The sequence below is a fragment of the Alligator sinensis genome, unplaced genomic scaffold (assembly GCF_000455745.1).
Source record: "Alligator sinensis unplaced genomic scaffold, ASM45574v1 scaffold147_1, whole genome shotgun sequence".
NCBI classification, from domain to species: Eukaryota; Metazoa; Chordata; order Crocodylia; family Alligatoridae; genus Alligator; species Alligator sinensis.
The window spans coordinates 3,809,007-3,830,806 of NW_005841847.1; the positions used below are offsets into that span (position 1 = coordinate 3,809,007).

General features: G+C 41.4%; 1 protein-coding gene across 4 annotated transcripts in view; it reads right to left on the reverse strand.

Moving 5' to 3' along the window:
• Positions 1-21,800, reverse strand: part of NELL2 (neural EGFL like 2) — a 250,335-nt gene that overhangs the window by 31,057 nt on the left and 197,478 nt on the right. For all 4 annotated transcript variants that reach the window (XM_025208486.1, XM_025208477.1, XM_025208491.1 and 1 more), the window contains one exon: positions 1,241-1,381. In XM_025208486.1, coding sequence (XP_025064271.1) covers positions 1,241-1,381 — 141 coding nt within the window. The remainder of the gene's footprint in view (positions 1-1,240; positions 1,382-21,800) is intronic.

A 21,800-nucleotide genomic window follows, 5' to 3' on the forward strand; every position in this document is an offset into this window, starting at 1 on the left:
ATGGCTTTGTCATTTTTTCTATGACCCTTAACATTCTCTAATAAAACTAAATCTTTTTGGCATCAAAGGTAGGGTGTCAGAGCTGGCTCTGGACCTGCTGGTGCCCACCTGGCATTGCAGTGCCTCCAGGCCTGGTGCCAGTTCCCTGCAAAGGAAACACCCACCCATTTTTTTAAGGGCCACACACAAAAACAAAAATGGTTCCCAACAGCCTCTTGGCCTTTTAGCTAAGAGCAAGCATTTTTGGCACCAAGTGAAGGGTGTCAGGGCTGGCTCTGACACCCAACCCTGGTATTGCAGTACCTCCAGGCCTGGCGCCAGTTTCCTGTGGAAGGAATACATGCCCCCCCCCGCTGTTTTTTAAGTGTCAAAAAAAAAGTTCCCATCAGCATTTTTGGCACCAAGGGAGGATGTCAGACTTTGCTCTAGCCTCTCTGAGTGCTGGGCTGGTACTGCAGTACCTCCAGGCCCAGTGCTTGTTCCCTCCTAGGGGAACAAGTGCCCTTTTTTTTTTAAGGACCATACAAAAAATCCATCTGTATGTTTGCCCAATATGGGCCATGTGGATTATAGTCATGTTCTGTGTTGGCTGCATTTAATCAACTTCATAGTTGACTTCCATTACTGAACGCATACTGCTTTTGGCAGCAGTTTAATGATAGACAATGTATTTAATGAGGTTTCCTTGTATGCAATTGTAAGATGAGGAGCTTTTCCCCCCCAGTACTGATTGGTGAGAAAAAACCTTGTCTTATATTCAAGCAAATATGGTAATATCTGACAATTTTTTCTTTTTTTGGAAAGTCACTCCTTAACCAGTGGACTAGCTTTCTTCTGTTTTCCTTTGCAGCTAGCCAGGATAGAAAGCCAATCCAGGGTAGGTTGAAGCTACCCACCTTGTCCTTTGGAGTAGGAAGGAGGAAAAGCAATTCTTGGGCTTTTCCAACAAGTATTGCAGTCCTTATCACATATCACAGCTATGCCAAGACACTGTATTTCCTCCTTATGCCTCTCACCATTGAGGAACATGCAAAGTTATTACTGCATCAAAGAAGCCATGAGGCTGAAGAGCACGCTGCTTGACAAGTCACGGATTCTTCATGAATGTCTTTCAGACTTTTCCAGGAAGTGCCCAGCACAGCAGACCCCTAATTGCAGCTGATGATTCTAGGCATTATTGTAATGCAAACTACAGTAGTATATGACCTACTAGGTTTTGAAGTTTTTATTAAGTACTGACCTTCACATGATTCTCCGCCTGGTGAAAACATGCCATTGTCATGGTAGCCATCCCTGCACTCACAGTGGTACCAGCCAGGCAGGTTAATGCAGTTAGCACGGCTGTCACATTGAACAAAGCCATCTGAACATTCATCAATGTCTGTACAGGAACACAAAGAAAAGAAAAAAACCTGATGAATCAGATGCATTCTTTTGTTGACAACACCATATTTGTTGCATTACTGGGGTTTATAAAAAAAATATTTTCATCCTCAGTTTTGCAATAAATAAAAATATAGCATTTTTGAACCCCTTCCATAAAACATACAGGATACCTGCAAGCCTATATTAATGAATACAGACAATGATCTAATAGCTTTCTCTATTGTTTAATCATTAATAACTCATTCAATCACAATAAATGATAGATAGCCTGCTATCTGTTATTGCCAAAGATACTAAGAAAAGAATAGGTCTCGATTCAAACAATAAGATATATTTCCAAATATTAGTCCTCTGATAGGTCCAGGCCATGCATTTCAGTATTCTGTATTTCAGCAGAATACTAAAAAAAAAAAAAACTGGCTCCCTGAACCAGTGAATTAATGCCCTTCTAGAGCATAGGTTATAACTACTGGGCAGTGTAACTGCTTTCAAGGGAGAGTGCATGTAGCCAGAAAGAATCTGATATTTCACCCTTGGGTTTTACCTTAAATAATATGTTTTCCAAACCACGCCCGATTTTCTTCCTTCAAATTTTATTTCTTCAGAAAGAAAATGATAGCTTCCAAATGAACAGGTCTCCATTACACTCTCAATTTTGCCAACATTGCACTCATGAACATTTCTACAATTTCAGCTGAGAAATTTCTGATTTTCCAAGAAAATCAGCTACTCCTTTTCTCCGTGTATTGTGAACAACACTAGCCCTCTCACTTCAAACATGATTAATAACAGTCCAAACAAGTAGCCCGGCCCTCAGGATATAATACAACACACCCTTTTTCTCCTAACATGCTGTTGTAATGTGGATTTCTTAAAACACCTTTCACTGACTAAAATTTTCCAAAGGCCCCTTTCTTGATTGAATTTTTGGACACCTCCAGCAGATACAGCATGTAGCAAGGCCTGCCTTATTGATTACTAAACACATTAATCCATTATATAAAGTGAGTATATTGTATTTTATTGTTTTCCAACAGCAGGGACTGCAATGCTGCCTAACTTACACTTTGCATCGTGGGTCAGATTTTCTCCTCTTACCTGTGCAACATTATTTCCATTATAAAATAACAGCTATTCTCACAGAATGGACACCAAGTGGTAGACTTTACTATCTGAATGGTATTAATGACTTGGGATGTAGGAACTAAGGAATATAAATAAGAATAAATAGGGATATTCACAACCAGGAACAATAACTATTTCTGCAGATCTGGACACTACTGTATTGTATACCAAGTATAACAGTAAACGAGAAATCAGCCAAATGAGACCATGGGATATACTAAGCACCCTGAAGGGAAGTGGGCTTATATCAAACAAAGGTAAGATGTGCTTGCCTCATATATATATTTTTGGACACAGGAGGCTCATCCCCACTAGGCAGTCAAAAGTGGATGTGGTAATAGTCACATCACTCCACTGTATGCTACTGGCTACAGAAACTGGTACTACTTAACCATTCTAGCCAGATAGGCATGTGTGTTTGGGATTGACTTTTTGCCATCACTTATTTGATACCTGGTAGGTACCTACACAGTGGGTGTCTATACGAGATGATGCTGCACAGTGGTTACTGCACATTTATTTAGTACTTGTATCAGCAAGTGCTAAACAAATGCATAGTAACCAGAGTTACTGCAGATGCAGAGTTACTATGCAAATGCATAGTAACCAGATGCACTGGCAACCATCTTTTAAGTGACACTACTGTGCAGTAGCCTAATAATACTGCGCAGTAGCATATTAGCACTGTCTGTGCTGTAACGCGTTAGGGTGGAGTATCATTAAGCTACTGCACACTCAGCATCTCATGTAGATGTGCCCACTGACCAGTGGGGCACATACATAGTGGATCAAAACTCTGCTCTAAGGCCCTCTTGGATCACATTAGTGTGATCTGTTATTTCTAAAGAAGGGAGTGTATTCTTAAAAAAATGCATGACAAGATGTAGAAAGAGCAAAATATACAAGTCTTCCAGCACCATCAGTCTTCCTTCTTGTGAATAAAATTAAGTTGAAATCCAAGGATTCCTTATTCATACCAGGCCTGTGTGAAGTGGCCAGTATTCGATTCGGATTCAGCTGATTCGGGGGACAGTGATCTGATTCAGTGATTTGGATCACTGTCCTGAATTGATTTGGAGTCTGGAGGGGGACTTCTTTTTGGGCATGCTCCCCCTGGTGCCAGGCTGAGGAGGAAGAAGGGCAAGGGGGTGCTGTCTCCTAAGATGCAGCAACATTGCTGTGGTGGTGAAGTGTTTCACGTCCTTGCCCCAGCTGATCTGCCTTCAGCAGTGCTGGCAGGTAGCATACCTGGGATCATCTGCCAACTCAAAATGATCCCACACTACACTACCTCCCCCCACTTCTGGGTTGAGGGTGGGGATCCTGCCTTATCCCCCTCCTCAGCAGGCAGAGGCACAACAACAGGGGAAGCTGAGCCACCTCCCCCAAGGTGCCTTCCGGAGAAGGAGACCTGCCTCGAAGGGAACTTTGAGGGGTGTGGAGCACAAACTCAGATTCCCCCTCCTTCCACAGAATTTCCCTGGCAATGGCACTCAGTTCCCCTACTTCCAGATCCAGATCCTCCTCTGGCATTGGAAGGCTCACGCTGCAAGCTGAAATTGGGGTGGAGGAGACTGTCATGCTGGTGCTGGTAGCTATTTCTGGAGTTAGTGGAGGTGGTGCAGGGACAGGTACTGCTCCCATCTCCTTGCTCCCACTGGCAGCAGAAAACTCATGGCTGCCAGGAAAGAGGGTGCATCTATGTTGAGGGGGGAGAGGGAACTTGCAGCTCTCCCCCTTCTCCCTCCCCTGTCAAAAGACCTGGCACCTGCCTTTCCAGCATGCTTCAGAATGTTTGCTGTGATGGAAAATGCGTGTGTAATATATTTTCTATCTGTTTAATGTGTGTATGTGTGTGTAATATATGTGCTTTCCTGTACAGTGATGGATGAGACACTGCTAGGGATAACACAGCTTTCTTTTTAAAAAGTGTGTGGGGGGGAGGGGAATAACAAGAACAGATAAGAGGATTTGGGGAGAAGAATGAATTGAAAGGAATGGATTGGATAGGGATAAGTAGAGGGATTCTAGACAAGGGTAATTATTAAGGTGTAGCCAATACTTTCCAAGAAGAGAGACTAGCAAGAGAATGACTAGGAAGCCAGCCACTGCAGCCAGTACCTTGCACATGCTGTTGCTTCCAGACAGACCTCTCACAAAAGTGAGAGCCTTGTATGCTGTTTCTACATCCTCCCCCAGAGCACTGTGATTGGAACAGAACTCACGGAAAGATCACAGTCACTGGCCAGCTACACGTGTCAATATCAGAGCACTCTTTTCCCCCCTCCTCCCCACCCCTTCTCAGTTTCTGTTTCCCCGCAAGCAAGACCACCTTCTGAATCGCCGAATCACCGAATCTTTTTCAAATCGATTCGGATGTTTCAAATTGATTCAGAGCTTCTAATAGGTCTCCTGATTTGATTCGGATTTGATGATTCAGCCGCCAATTTGGGCCGAATCTTCTCCAAATCGAATCGGTGACCGAAGCTTCGCACACCCCTAATTCATATACATATCAGTTTGAAGGAGCTGAAACAATAAGTGTTTTGTAAGTACACCTTCTTGTGCATCTCTCATTCAACATCCACATTTTTTTCTAGCTGCATTTTTCCTGTACAGGCTGGGAGCAAATAGCTGTTGTGTATTTTAGGTAGATGTGAAGTCGACTCACATACTACACTTTTGTATTAAAAGGATTGCATTAAAAGTTATTTTTTCAATGTTAACTTATTACTGTATTGACTTTAAAATGGTTTACAACTAATGGTTTGACAATTGGTTGGTCAAAACTACATTAATATAGCTCATCCTGATCATTGCCTTCTCTGTCAAAGATTTTTCTGGCTATGCTACAATGATGCTCACTAGAATTACATTCTAAGGTAATTTATCTCAGTGAAACTTTTATGGTCAAAAGGTGTCCTTACTCTGTATTAGGAACTTAGAAATAAGAATCCTTTAGTGCAAAAAATCACCAGAATTTTCGATTTTTGCAATCTATCCCAAGATACCAATAAAATAAGTTCTGCTACAGGATTCAGAAAAGGCAAATCTTTACAACTTTCAGCTATGTAGTCTGTCTGTCTCTCAGATGGTACAAACTCTGGCCTTTCTCTGGTGAGGAGCCAGGAAACAGTGAGACTTCAGAACAGTTTTGAAAGATCAGAGAAAGATCAATGAGAATTATGTTGCTGGGGTGAGAAAAGGCTGCTTTGCAGTCCGTACCTTATGCTATTGGTGTTCCCTTGTTCTCTTAGACACTGACAGATTGTAAGGCAAAAAAAAAGAAAGAAAGATCTGAAATCTAGAACTTCCCACATCACTGAGGAGTGCACAGTTTGAGAGTTAGCTTGCTCGCGAGCGCATGGTCTAAGTTATTGTGCTAAAGGCTTGGGATCATATGTTCAATACATGACAGCCTGTTGGGGTTGGTCAAAACTACAACCCGCCCCAAAATCAATGAAGTATGTAGTCTCAGAGGTGGAGGGAAGTAGAATACTGTTGTTGTTCAGACTGGATGTGAATCTTTATGGTTGCTACTTAATCACATGCATTAAAAATACTAGACAGTACATTTCTCCTACTGAAATATAGAATTTATTTATTAGGAATGATGGGGAAGAAAGGAGGTTATGTAGGTCAAAGAGGCAGATACGAATTAAAGAGGGCTAGTGTTTCTCTCTTCAGGACATTTTTTTTTTTTAATCTGTAAACCTTATAATTATGAATACAGCATTGCAGGCACAGGGTTTATGCATTTTGATGAGCTCACTTACTGATTATATTCAGGAAAAACAAGCCTTGAATGACATGTCAGCATTGGTAAACTGACAGCCAAAGTAGCTATTCTGTATTTATTTGCAAACTAACTGACAAATCTATATCACAAGAAATACTACTTGGGATGAAGTGCTTTTACAGATGCCAATAAACAAAGAAATACATTCCTCCAGTTTCCTTATTGCAGTATAAAAAGTTATTGAGTGAAGTTATGTACAAATGCCTACCATGAAATGTGCTGATGGAAGCATTCTGTTGGTCTTTAGGAACTGTCATATTCTTGACAGATTGCTTGCCTGAATACCATTCTATTGTAACCATTTCTTGCATCAATGCCAAATAATCCATTAATCTTTAAATGGTTTTGCAGTAAATAAAAGAAATCCCCGAGTTTCTCACTACAACTATCCTCAGAAAAAATATTTTTCAGTGTGTTTCTTGGTGGAATACGGATTTCTTTCAGTGAGAAACCACGCCCTAAGGATCCAAAAATGTTCAGCTTTAATTACAAAAGAATCTAGCTCTGTCAGAAGACAAATTCACAACTCTGTTAAAACACAAAGAAAATGCTGAAGGAGAGCATTTAAAAAAGCTGAAGTGCTGATTTCATGGAAAAATTTCTTGACATTTGGATAAAAGGATTTCTATTTTCAAATGGGCATAGGATGGCTCAGGAAGTGTTATGTGAGGATCTACAACTAAAATGATCTTATTAGTATGGGGAAAGCAGCCAGAAGTAATTTTTCTCTTTCCCGTGGTGAAATGTTCTCCTATGAATCATCTTGCAGCTGCTCAATCAGAGGTGTGAGTTGACAGGGGAAGAAGAACTGATTGAAGTTTTGCCTGGCCAGTGGCTATGGTATATCAGTGGGCTATGTGGAACATTAACAGCTCTAATGAAGTCCTGTTTTATGCTGTACTGGTTAGGCACAAGAAAATGGAATGCTACCCTATATAAGAAGGTTACTGAAAAAGACAGTACTCTAACTTTTTGATCTAAAAATCCCTTGTAAAGAATGGCACAATTCAATGAAGGGCTGTGCTGGGCATGTGCTTTGTTCAGAGGACACTGGTGACGTCTGAAAGCAGGTAGGCAAAACTGACACACAAATGTGCTGCTCAGAGCCAATTTATATCAACTGGAATGATCAAACTCCATCTTAAACTAACAAGGTAGACAAGTGCCTCTCCTGCCTCCTCTGAAAAGACTGCTAGATAAGTTTTCAGCCATTTTTTACGTAATTAGTGTGACATTGTTAATTAAAGGTATTTAACTTCCGTGTCTGTCCGTGACAATGTTTAACAAAGGGTCTGGACAATGGCACAAGAAGTCATGGTGAGGGGAGGAGGGAGGCTTGCATGTCTCAAGCCATGTACAAAAAAGGAAAACTGTAGGATACAGCATGTGAGGTAAAAGACAACATGTACAACCTACAACTTGTCAAGCCACAGGCATTTGCTGCTTAGGTCTTTGGGTGGAATACTGGCCTAATTTAAATCAATGGCAAGGCTCCCACTGACTTCAGTGGAGAGAGGATTTCACCCTGTCCCTTGTTTCCATATCTCCCATCCTTCCATGTTGAGTAGCAAGACTTTACCCAGGCAGCTGGTGGAAGTAATCCCCACCTCAGGCTGGGGAGCAGCTGTAAAGTCCACTCACTCACTCCAGCAGCCCCTGCAGCATTCTAGCTCAGTAGAAATGGGCTCATTTCTGCCAGTGAAATATAGTCTGGAACCATCTTTCCCAGAATCTAGAGCTCTGGAAGAGCAAAAGAGAGTGTAGACTTTGCCTTTGTCTCCAAAATCTGGCATTCCACTGTGACAAAATGTGGCGACTTGCCTTCAAACATTATTCTGCTTAAAATAACTAAGTTAAGCATACTTGTGATTCTTAAAATTAAAAATCAACCATACGAGTCATTTTTGGATTTCCTTGCTCTTTCTTTTGACTGAAAAACATTTCCAAAATCTTGTTAACTGAAGCTATTCTAATAAAATATGCACATAACTATTATGCCTGGCATTTCCAAATTTTTGACATGCATCTCCCTTTGGCATGAAAGAAGACTTTATTCCTTTTAAATCATTATGATTTATACCAAAGAAACACTTGTTTCCTAAGCTATGACAATAATTTCACCTTGCCCATTGGAAAATGGAGAAAATGCTGGTCCTAAAGAGCTTCAGTTTAACAGCCATTTGCTGATTACCAACAAAAATCAAAAAACAACCTAACATTCAAAATGGTATAAAATTGCCAGCATTTATCCAGCTGTAGGCCCAAATTCCCATGTGTGGTCAAGCTTGGCTTAGCACAGATCCAGGGAGTCTGCAAGAGACAGGTTTATACCATCTTTTCATTCCTCTGACTTCAAGGGTTGTTGAGAGAGGCCCCAATAGAGTGAAGTTACTAATTCATATTTAATACTGAGCATCCAATTCTTCTCTCAGGGATGCTTATGTAAAACCTCTAACATCAGTGGGATTGCGCCAGTGTAACAGGGAAGAACTCAATCATAAAAATCTTTGCATTATAAACTAACACACAACATATTTCAAATCAACAAAAACTGAGGCCTGATAATGTTTACTTCTTAAGAAGATAGCAGCAAATTCCAAGGTGTGAATATTTTTCAGTTAGTCTTTTTTCCAACCTGGCAGTTCCACTGCACCCAACATTCTTTGGATATATATCTACACAGCAACTTGAAGGTGTGATGATAGTATATGCTAGCATGCCTCCCCTAGCTTCACCTGACTAGCACTGGTAACAGGAAGTGACAATCTGGGTTTTAGAAACTAGAATGAAAATGCAAACCTTCAAGGAACCCTGGGTATTTAACTCCGGTTATTAGCACATGCCTCTGACAAGCAAACTTATTTCAAAACATATCACAGCAGAACACAATAGGTTTAGGAGACATAGTAATTTCAAAGTTAGTTAAAATATAGGTAAACACAAAATGGTCTTTTCCTACCAGGAGCCATTTGAACAACCAAATACCAGCATTGTTTTAGAAACAACATTTTTTCAACAAAAAGTGGAAAAGGTAAGTGATACCTACAAATGGCAAGATTTATTATGGAAAATAAAATGCCAAGGAAAGTGTCACATGATGCCTGGATTTTCCAAACCGGTTTATCTTATCCCAGATTTCAGAAAATACTGTAGGCAATAAGGAAAGACTTTATTCCATGCAAAAAGACAGTAAATACACACAACATCCAATGAATAATGTATTTGCTACATTAACTCAATGTTTTGAAGTATCTGTGAAAATGTTTTATTTTCGCTGCATGAAGTTCTAGTTCACTCTCTTTTACATTTAAAAAACAGAAGATAGTTTTCATTGGTTTTCTTGTAGTAGAGAAGTTCTAATAAGATGAGAGCTGAGCAGATCCTGCTGTTCAACTGGACCTTTGATTTAAGATCTTACACAGATTTCAGGCCCCAATGGGGAAACATAAGAGTCAGAAACAAGTTCAATATACAGCAGTGATCTCTCTGTTAAAACAAGATACCAGCCTTTGGGAGTTCCATACTGCTCCACTACACCTAAACTGTATGAATATAAACATGATACAGAGAACACGAAAAACAGAAGAAAACAGAAGTCGAGATAGCTCAACTAAACCAGGAAGAATCCTGTTTTATTAGAAAACCAAAGTTGTTCTGAGAGCCTTTTAAACGTGTTTTGAAAAGACCACACAACTCCTCTTTTCTAAGGCTGCTACTTGTACCCAAATAGCCTTTCCTCCTTGAATAAAAAAAAATCTACAGCCTATTTTCTTTTAGAACTTCATTCTGCTTTATTCAGATTACTGTGAATGTTTAAAAAACAGGTATTGCATCCTGAGTATGATCTGACCTTCATTCACTGCATAGCATCTCACATCTACTGAGATCCAACCGAGCCACAAACCTGTAGATATTATTGTATGTGTACTTCAGCATTCCAATAAAAATTAAAGAGAGAGAAAAAAAATCTTTCAAATATGAAGGATCAGACTATGGACCAAGCTGGTGTGTGAGGTGCAAAAAAAGAGGAAAACATTGTGGAAGAGTACTTTTTCAGCTTCCTCATCTTGTACTTCAGCACGGCCCAACCCTTTAATGAAAGGACTGCATTATCATACAAATACTAGCCATCTCAAATAAGTTGTGAGGGAAATGATAAATACAGTGCCATGGTCCCTCTCCCTTTCCCTGCACCACCTTTGGAGTTGAATGGTCAGCACAGGAGGAAGTGATTTTTGAGATCTTTTAATGGGTTGGCGATTTGTCTCCCCTCCATATTCTCCTCCCCAGAACTCAAGCAGGAATTTGGCTGAGTCAGCTGAAAGCCATAATCTGGACCAAAGGGTAACAAATTAGTTAGAGCATAGGACATAAAAGTCATTTTTAAATCACTTCAACAGGTTGAGTTTATGCTGCAGTTATGTTTTTCACTACAAATTCTTACTGTCAGGTTGCATGAAAGAATAAACCTATCGTTGAAACAGGTCATTTTTTTTTTGTATCCTAGCAAGAGCATGATTGCATTTTTTAAAGTACCCTGTCCATGGAAAACTAATTTAGTTCCATTAATGAAAAGGAAGCAAAATGTGATTGAAGATGTAATACGGAATTATAGTTCATTAATTCTTCAAGTATGTAATTTTCCAGAGTCCTGATCCCCCATTGATTTCTACACACCCCCATAGGTCCTGCTAAATGCCAGCAAAAGGAAATTCAATCGTGTGGTTATTTCATGTGTGGCAGTGGCAGTACTCCAAAATTAGATAGAAACATTATGAAAGGGATTTTTCCAGTGACTGCTTCACCATGCAGCCCTGTTAACATTTCTTTGTTGTCAAAAATTGATCAATCACAAACCCACAGACAACTGAGACTGTGACAGTTTCTCATTATGCAGCCAATATCATCAAAGGATATGACACTTGTAACAATTGAAGATGATAATTCAGAACACCTAATTAGGTATGATGAATTGGATGTATGCTTGAATAGTTAAAAAAAAAAAAAAAATCGGGTAGTATTTTTTTTTACCGGAATCTATTAAATTGGTTATGTCAGTGCCCATTAAAGAGTTAAGGCTAATTGATAGTAGTGACTTCTATTTTTAGATGCAAAGATGCCATTATGCTGTCAGTTTGTCTAAATTCTGTAGTGTAGCAGTTAATCTTTAAGATAATTTAATGCTTTGGTTTCAGTATTACTTCTATTTCAAAAAAGGAAACTTTCTTCCTTAGACAGCATGAATTTTTCCCCCTCTCCCCTCGCAGCCCCCAACAAGGTACATGGAAATAGCCATTTGGGTTTTATGAATTTCTTTGGGACTTACAATACTTTATTTGCATATGTACAAAGAGGGTAAATTCACAAGCAGTACTCTGTAAAAATGCTGTCAATTACTATCTATTGGTAGCTGAAGTCTAAAGTGCTTACATAAACATATTTTGCCCAAACAGAAAACAATTCATTTTGCAGGGTACTTTCTGACTCTCATTCTGAAAGGTCTATTCAAGGATTCTCAATGCATCAGCAGAACCCTCTTTAAGGAGAATGAGAGTTTGATACACAAATCAAATATGTGCCCCCAAGTTTTTATACAATATGCTGGATGCCAAATATTTCAAGTCAAATTCTGGCCGTAGCCCACAGTGGCACATAATACAAAACCTGCTTCAAGTATTAGGTGCTTTAACCAAAGTTTCTGAGGGGAATTCTATCAACTCCATGAGATTTGTTTCAGACTCCAAGGCTGCATCCAGATGAGCGTGGATGTGTAGTATGTGGTGCCGCAGACCTGTCTATGGTGCCACACACTGCACAGGCAGGCTTCCCCCACACCACTACCTTGTAGTGCAGGGGATTTTTTTGATCCCGGGAGACCCTGGAGTAAAAAAAAAAAAACATGCCAAAAAAAAGTGGGGTGGTGCACGTTGTGGCAGTGTGCGCCACCCAAAACTGGAGCTTGGACGGTGGGAACCACACTCCAGCTACTGGCCAGGCTCCCAGCTGCAGGAGCACTGCGACTGGTAGCTAAAAGTAGCTAATTTTACACACACTTTTTTCTTAACCTAGAATGTAAAATGTACTAGCTATATGTATTCATATATTTTGGATACCCACATAATGACAGCAAGAGTATGGGATACAAAAATAAAAGATATAAGGATGGGAAGTGCTATAGACTTTATTTTCACTAATAAGAGAATGTTTCATAATTCATGAGAGAGAGTGTTTATAGTCAGTTATGAAGGTCATTCCTGATTTCTGTTATATAATGGAAAAAAATTCTATTGTTATACTGCCCAGCTGCACATTACATGTTTTTATTTATACCATACAGCATTTTAAACAGCCCAATAATTCAAGTATTTAGTTTTTTAATAAATGAAGAGCTTTCTTCTGAAAACAATATAATAAATATTTGGATGAATTAAAAATTCCTTCAAAGGCATTTTTAATAAAACACTAGAATGCTTCACCTCTTCAAACTTTTTTTTTGTAACATGCTACTTTGGGTTTTGCAATGCTTTTTGTGGATTTTCTCTACAGAGGAGTATAGTATTGAATCAAGCCAAGGAAAAAAATTCTTCTTAAAAATAGCTAAAACTTCTAGCATTTTCAGCCACAGAATCAGTAAAAAAATATGTTTTACTATTTAAAATACAGTTAATCTGAGGAAGTAAAGAAAATCTGGAATTTCAGGGAGCATGACCACTCAAAGGGAAAAATGGGATGGAAAAAAGGCCCAATTAAAACACACATACAAACACTGCCCTGCTGCAGGGGTGGGGAGGGCAGGGAGTGGCTGGCTCTGGGGGAGCCACGGGGGAGGGCAGCAGGGCAGGAGCCCGAGCCTGTGGTAGGCATCCTATCCCCACCCCGTGCACAGATCTGGGGGACATGGGTCCCCGCCCCCCCGGGAGCGCACACAGTAGCAGGGAGCCAGCTCCTCCACCCTGCCCCCTTCAAAAGCTGCCCACAACCCTGTCCTGCTCCCCACTGGGGCCCTGTCTCTGCGTATTGCAGCCCTGGGTGCCAACCCCCACACACCCCAAGGGCTGGGCAGCAGCACCCCCCGTGCTGCCCAGCTCCCTGCCTCCCTCCCTATGGGGGCCTCAATCCTGCACACTGACCTGTGGAAGCTGCACACAGTGGGTTACACCAGGTGGAGTAGTGGAGGCTGGGACCAGCAACTTCACTGGCCCCAGCAGCCTTAATTGGGATCCTAGGTGCTGGAGAAGTTTGCAGCTGGGAGGCTGGCCAGCAACTGGATTGTGACTCTGGCTGGCCAAGCTCCGGTTTTGGGCAGCATGCGCTGCCACCATGTGTGCCGCCCTGCTTTTTCTCCTGAGGTCAAAAAACCCACCTGCACTGCAATGTAGCAGTACAGGGAAAGTTTGCATGTGCGGCCACATACCGTACTGCTACACTCGTCTGGACACAGCCATGCTGTTTTTGTCAGCAGTTTAATTATAGCCAAGGTATTTAATGAGTTTTCTTTGTATGTGAATGTAAAATGAGAGGCTTTTTTCCCCATGCTGACTGGAGGAAAAAAACCTTGTCTTGTATTTGAGTAAATACGGTGTAAAAGTATTAATATTATCTGAAATATTCTTTTCTGCTTCAGTTCAGTTCATGTTGTGGATGGGTAAAACTAAGTTCAGTCAACATTTATTTTTGAAGTAGTGACAGACATGTCTGCAAGACAAAATGAACTCCTTAAAATGTCTTAAACTTTCATGGTTTTTTTCCCCTTCCGCTTTTAAAAGGGAATCTAGGATGGCAGCAGCAGCAAGTTTACTGAAACCATTTTGAAAATGCTTAATTTTCTTCAAAGAAAGCTTGTAAGAGTAATTATGATTAAAGAGAGCATTTTGAAGCAAAATCAAACTTTCAAAACTTCTAAAGCCACCAGCTGTTTGGTTTCTTCTCACTGGGCACGTCTACATGAGACGCTAAACGCACAGAAGCCTAATAATGCTGTGCAGAATGTATTACAGTAGAAATAGTGCTAATAGACCACTGTGCAGTATTATTAGGCTACTGCACAGTAGTGTCAATAAAAAGGTGTGCACTGGTGCTACTGTGCAGTAATGCTGGTTATGGCACATTGATTTAGTATTTGGCTATACAAGTACCAAATTTAATGCACTGAAACTACTGCACATGGATGAACATGCACATGTGCCCGCTTAGGGCAACAGAGTTACTAAGATTAGTTCCCCTAAATAATGCAACCAATCAGAAACAAACAGATTAGTAAAAGTATAGCTTATCCAGTTGCTTATTTTACTGCTGATTAGCCTGAAAGACTTGACTTTTTCTGCACTGTTATTACTAATTTTGGAATAGATTAATCTGTAATTTAAAAATCTTAACTAAAAAGATTTTTTTTTCTAGCAAATTAATGATTGATTTGTTTATAGAATTTCCATATGGGATAATATGATTAAAACAACAGCTCATCCTTTGCCAATGGTATTAAGCATTGTTCAACAGAAAGAGTATGGGAGCATAATTCAGGAGTGTTATTCTTGGATTTCTGCCATTAAATAACCTCACATGATTCTTTGTCTTATTCCTCACACCTATCACGTGGGGATAACAATACTTACCATACTTTATAGTTTGTAAAATGAATTAAGATTTGTGGCTGAAAAATCACTGGTGGTAATATTAAGATCTGTAGGCAACACGTGACTTATCTGCATTTCTCTTGGCTTTCCAGATTTAGAGTACCTGAAGACTGATGAAACAATTTGGCTTATCTATAGTAATTATTATGGAGAAGAATATTACTTCATAGAAATTATGTAGTCATATGTAATTTAAATGCATATCCTTTAAGTTGCACAGAGACAAGATCACTGAGTTCTAAACACTGAGGCTTCATTATGCTACCTGCTAGTAGACTGTCTTAAGCACGGGCACTGCATAAGAGATGGAGAATATATTTTTTATTAATATACAGAAGGATGACTGTATTGCTGCTGCATGGTAGAGTAACACATACATCCATAAACTTTGAAAGAAGCAGAAAGGCAATATGTTCTGCAATTGAAACTGCCATCAACAGCAGCTTTACTGCCTTACAAATTACAACCAACTCTTTTTAACCAGATCAGGGTTGGTAGACATGGTAAATGTGAGTCCACAGAAAAAAAGACCATAAATCATAGTTTTGTGTTTTTAGTAGGTTTCCTTATATTTTGTGGGTGCATAGACCACCCTGCAACATTCTTTTATGGGGCCCTTTTCTTTTTCATCTGAATTTATCTAAACCATATCAAATCTGGAAACTGTATGGGGCCATTCTGATCAGCACCAATTAGATTTTGTATTTCAGTTTGCACACTGACATTCACAATGGTCAGAGTAATTTAAAGTGAAGGATTTTGAGGACAACACTATTGTATTCTGCTGGCATTTTTTAAGAACAATTGTGGAGTTGTGATTGAATGTAGCACAAGCAAACATAAATCCCTTTAGTTCAAGTTATTTCAAGATAGTTAATCCTAAACAGAACATTCTGCGCACTGAATTTCATTGTTCTATTTATATACATTTTACACGTGGTATTTTATACATGGTATTTCAGCATTCTTCTTACTGCACATATCTGTATTTCTCTTGGCTCTTTTACTGCATAATTCTTTGCATCCTCGCAAAAAAATCTCATTCTTCAGCAGTTAGAACTTTCCTCAACAATTTGTGATTGATTTTACACACACACACACACACACACTCTTCCTGTTAGTTAGTAAATGTGAAGGCAAGTGTAAATCTAATGGACAACTGGCTCTACTTTTGCAAGCAGGTAATTAGCTGAAGTTTGATGGCACTGTGCACTACAATGACAATTTATCCAACACACGTTCATTGTCTGCTAAATTTCATCTGCAATGAGGGATCTGCAGTATTATTTTTCCTCAAGACTACAATTCTCTCCAGTGCTTAATCAGACTACCAGCATCAAATACCACAGATTCTTAGGCCAGTTTATTAATCAAATTCTGAAGACCCCTTCTAAATTCAAAGTGCCTCCTTCTCTACGAACCCCATTTGGGGGCTCTTGGAGACAGAGAGGGGAAATTCTGCATGTTGAGTCTGTTGTTCTTTTCTCTTTGTGTAACCCAGGTGGTAAGCAGCTGGTACCCCCTCTTCAATTGAAGGGATGTCAGTGGATGCATGTATGCTGTGGGAGCGTGACAGCCTAGCTGCAGGCCAGCTCACCTCCTTTCCCTGGAGCACAGCAGGGACTAAGGACACCCAGTGATACTTAACTATTTACAGGTTTAATTATACAACATTATATAAAACTTATAAACATACACTTATATACATATATATACATATGCTATTTACAAATGTAAGTTTACAAAGACAATAACTATTGGCAACCCTGAACTCAGGCACAGGCCTCGGTCACCTGTGACTTTCCAGTTAGTATGCAGCCCCTGCCCTCAACAGGGCCTCCAGGCAACAAGTGTGGGGACACTCAATGATAAAACACAGGTTAGACAGCAAATCAACAAAGGAAAATCTGCCAGTGATGAACAATAACAGAACTTGCAGTGATATTACATCAAGTGGGATACCAATACATAATGATAACCAATACAATAAATTCAGGTACAGAGTCAGGGCTGCACTAGCAGACCCTGCTAGCAGGCTAAATAGAGCAGTTTACAATCCTCTCATAATGCAACATTAAAGACGCAAGTTTACAATGAAAATGCAAACAACATGAGGAACCAGAACACAACAATGGCACAGCAGCTGTGTCCAAAGAAGAAGTAGTAGCAGGGGAAGGAAGCCGCTACCTTAAAGGAACACCATCACCCTCCCCTAGGTCACAGCTAGGAGGGGCCCTGTAATCATGGAAGCCACCCTTAACAAACAGGGGGAGCTCTAGGTTTCTCTCTACTCCCATGGGAAGTCATTCCCCCTCCTCGTCAGGGACTTCCCTTTGATCATCCGAATGGGAAAGAGCCCCATCTCCGCTGTGGAAATACCCTTCCCGGGTAACTCATGACTGCACCTTTGGAGGGTTAGGCTCATCTCTATCTGTGGGCTGGATGTAGTGCGTCCTCCTTTGCTGGAGTGGTCAACCTGCCCGGTCGCTGCTCACTGAAGGCAGGCCCAAATTGCTTCATTCAGCCACTGAGACCTGTCAGCCCTCTCTCTCTGCCCCATGCACCACCCTGTGCACCAAAGGGGTGCCTGCCTCATGCAGGGAAGGGGACCCACACTGCCTCATTCAGCCATGGTGTACTGTCAGCTCCGCTCAGCTCTCTCTGCCCTGTGCACTGCCCTATGCATCAATCTGTGCACGGAGGGCTTCTGTCTTGTGAAGGGTTGGGGACCCGTGCTGCCTCATGCAGCCCACAGCAATCCCTTCAGCTCTACAGCTCTGTGCACCGATTCGTGCACTGAGGGCTCCTGCTTTGGTTGGGGAGCCACCAAGGTCCAGTCTGCACCTAGACCCTCCCTGCACCAGTCTGTGCACTGATGCCATGGCTCATGCCACACTCAGCAGAGTGGTGCTTCCCGCTCAGCGGAGGCATCTTCTAGGCACTTCTGGAGCAACTGCTCCACTCTGCTGGTCAACTCCACCAGCTCTTCTGCAGCCCTCTTCATTGCCCCTCATCAAAGTCGCCCGTGCGCTGGCCATGCGGGCTTTTATCCCCTCTGGACGCTCCACCCCAAGATTGGAAACAAACCAATAAGAAAGCCTAAGGGGTTAGTTCCCCCTTAGGTCCTCTTCTTTACCTTACCCCTAGGCCAGGGTGGGGCAAGCCTTCCTCCTGCCTTCTTCTGATTGGTGGGGAAGGGAAATGTCCCCACCAATTGGCCTGAGCCATCTGGCTCAAGCGATCAAGCCAGACTGCCAGCGGCCAGCCTGCCACATCTGGAAGTGATTTTATGAATTCTAACATCTTGCCAGGGGCACGGCTTGGTTTCTTGTCAATATGCCCACTGAGTAAGCAGGCTCCAAGTTTCCTACCTGAGGTAGGCATCCTCAGGGAGCAGGATGCCTCAAGAATAAGCCTACTCCTATTTAATTTCTCCCAGACTGAATTTTTCAGTTTTCCCACCCACAAAAATGTATGAATTGCTGTTTTTTTATCCTGATTTAGGATGAATTCTTCCACCCCAAACCAAATCTGAGATGCTGTTGCTGTTGAAGAGGCATGCCTTTTTTCCAGCTACTCTATTCAGACTTTATGCAGCCACTGTTTTCCATATCGCTATGAGTGTGTCTAGTCCCTCATCTCCACCAAGTAAAAACAAACTCCTACACAGGCTTATAGAGAAGCACATACTGGAGGGAGTTAGAGCCTGAGTTCTAGCCACTCTGTACAACATCTTAAAAGTGCTGGTTCCCTTTTCTCTATAGAGAGGAAGGAAGTCTCTATCTGGTTTGCTCCCAACAGTCTAAGTGAAAAAGAGGAAGTGTTTCCTGAGTACCTACTTTAGGATTTATTCTTAAATGCTCGGTCTTCTTTAGGATGTGGTCTACAAAATGTTCTGCAAAATAATTTTGCAGACAAATGCAGGATGTCTTTTGTGGTGGCATTTAAATGGCTTAGAAAAATGCATCACACTAGATATCCCTGTAGCATAAAATATCCACTGAAATTGACCCTAGTTTGACTTTTATTAAATCTTGATATATTTCTTACTTGATGAAGGGTGCAAACATTAATGGTAACTGGTTTTATCTTTATGCATGCAGAACTGGGTGTCTATTCATCTTGAATACTAATAGACTTGAGGGAAAGAAGGTGATTTATGGGAGTAAAGCTCTGAAAACGTTGCACTGAATGTTATGGCTCCTTTAGCCAGGCTCCAGCTTAATATGATTCCTGCTCACCTGAGCCCTGCTTTACAAGAATATATTAAAGCACTTGGTTGTAGGCAGCAATACACTTTTGTGGTCCTTGTTTTTTCACTGTTTCTCAGAAATACCAAAATGATATTAACAGTGGGAATAGAATGTTACTGTAGCTGTGATGGTCCAAAAAATGTGCGAGGCAAGGATTTTTGTGTGATATCTTTTGTTTGACCTAGTGCACGGGTGAAAAGAGGTTTCACAAGCTTTTGCCCTTGAGACCTGTGAGAGGGCAATGTGTGCCCAAAAGCTTGTCAAACCTCTCTCCCAACTACACAGGTGGTCCAATAAAAGATAATTTAAAAAACCCATCTCTCATCCAAAATTATATTGACAAAAATTGATAGCTATTTTCTTTATCCACAGTAATACACATAAGCATTTCTTAGGATAACGCTCGTTGAAATTATTAATAAATGTTTCTTACAGAATAAACAATTTGGAGAAACAGAAGAATTGTCCCTAAAGATTATAAACCAAATTCTTATATTGCATAACTTGGTAATATGACTTCAGTAAAGCCACGTCTATGTACATCAGTTAAATATCTGGCCAAATTTTTCAAAGCCTGGGATGGAGAATAGTAAAATTACTTTTACCGGAGTTGACAAGGAACAAAACAAAAGAAGTAACATATTTGATTGTATTTAGCAAAATAGAAAAACTAGTAACTGAATGTTTCTGAAAAGACTGGTGGCATTAGCAGGTTTTAATTTTTGCAAGAGTCTGATAAACAGAACAAAGAAACTTAATTTTAAATAAAATAAAGATTGACAGTCTATGACATGAATCTTGCACTGAATAGCAGAGGCCAGAATTTAAAAGAAATCACACCAGCAAAAATATGCATAATACTTAATATAAATCTTTCAGTAACACTCTTAGAGTGAATGCAAGTGTTCAAATGTAGAAATCTAGTAGTTTAATTTGAGCAGCTGGAAACTCTACTGGTAGAACACTGTGCAAACATCTGGGTGGCAGCTATGTACTATACAGGCACTCAGCCAGGTGGGGCCCAGAGTACGCATCCCAACACGCTTTGCAGGCTCCCCAGTCTGTCTGGAGATAGATGACAGTACCCAAGGGTACAGGTCAGGGCATATTGGTTGTCCACCGCAGGGGGCTATTCCTCCCCACCCTTCATAACACTCACTCCCAGTTGTTAGGCTTTCAGAGCAACCCCAAGTGGGTGGTGCTATCTTTTCAAGCCTGTCAATTTCCCCTTCAGCACCCTGCAGTAGGTCACTACCTCTCTGGCACCAGCCAACAGACCCAGTTCCAGTGCAGATCAGATGAGTCTGGTTGGGGTCCAGTGCTCGTGGGCTGGGTACTGGTGGGTTGAGGGTGGATACTGGCAGGTTGGGGTTGAGTGCTCGTGACTGGGTCTCTGCTACAGAGGTGGGGCTTTGCCTGTGGTGCAGCTGGAACCGCAACACATGAAGCCCCACAATGCCCAGAGCTGGGGTGGTTCTGATGGAGTCTGGCTTGTCCATATAAACATGCTCCACTCCCAGTGGGGACCTGTCAGTGCTCTTTGGATAGGTGGAAGGGTCTGGTGGAAATTTGCTGGATCTGGATCCCTGCCCCCTGCTCTACCCAGACAGCACTGACAGGACCTTGCTGGGAATGAAGTCCACTGACATGGACTAGCTGTTCAGGTAGGTTCCAGGTGGGGTGAGTCAGGGGGCTCTGGCAGGATCAGGCCAGTCCATGTTGGTGGTGGGGGGAATGGATCCAGCTCAGGGTATAGCATAGGGTCTGGAGTCCATTGGGGAAATGGATAAAGGGGCTCTGGGAATAGCAGAGGTGTTTTCTGCAAAATCCAAGTCCATGGCAAGGGTTAGTCAGGGATCTCAAGGACCTGGGCTAGATCTGGGGTCTGCAGGGGGTGAGCCAGGGGATTTGGAAAATAGTGCAGGGTCTGGGGGTGCTGGTGCATCACTTTCCCTTCACCTGCTCAGGGTTAGGGATTTAACAGCTGCAGTTCTGGGGCTGTTAAAAGGGGCTGGGTTTTCTCAGCCCTGGGGCTGACAGAGGGAGGGGTTTAGTCTGTGATTTGGCTGAAACAGTGGAGCCCAGCTGAGTCACAGACCATGTCCCTGAAGGGAAGGGGACAAAGCAAGTCACTCTGGGATGCTGGAAAACAACATGGAGGTTTCTACTGGAAAAGTGAACAAATTTTTGTTTCTCTGGTAAAAATTCTACCAGGGGCACTTACTAGGTTGCTGGATGAGGTAGAAATTTCTATCAGACCCAACCGTTTTGGTCCAATAGAAACTGTTTGAACACTTGTACACTTAGGGCTTATACTGTTGAAACTGTGATTCTACTAGTAGAAGTACTGTAGAAGCCATTCTTGCTAGTCACTCCTCAGCTCTGGAATTCCCTTCCTTGCATGCACCCTTCAGGGCTGGTGCCCCACCTAAGAGCTACTGGGAGTTCACATCCTTGCTGGACCTCAGTGGGAGTTGAAAAAGCACTAATGTGCTATCCCTCCTTACATTCTCTACTTCACTAGGAGCCATTAAAGCAAAAAAGCATCCCAGCTCCCAGTAACAAGGCAATACATATTTTACATGCCAAAAAACCCACTTAATT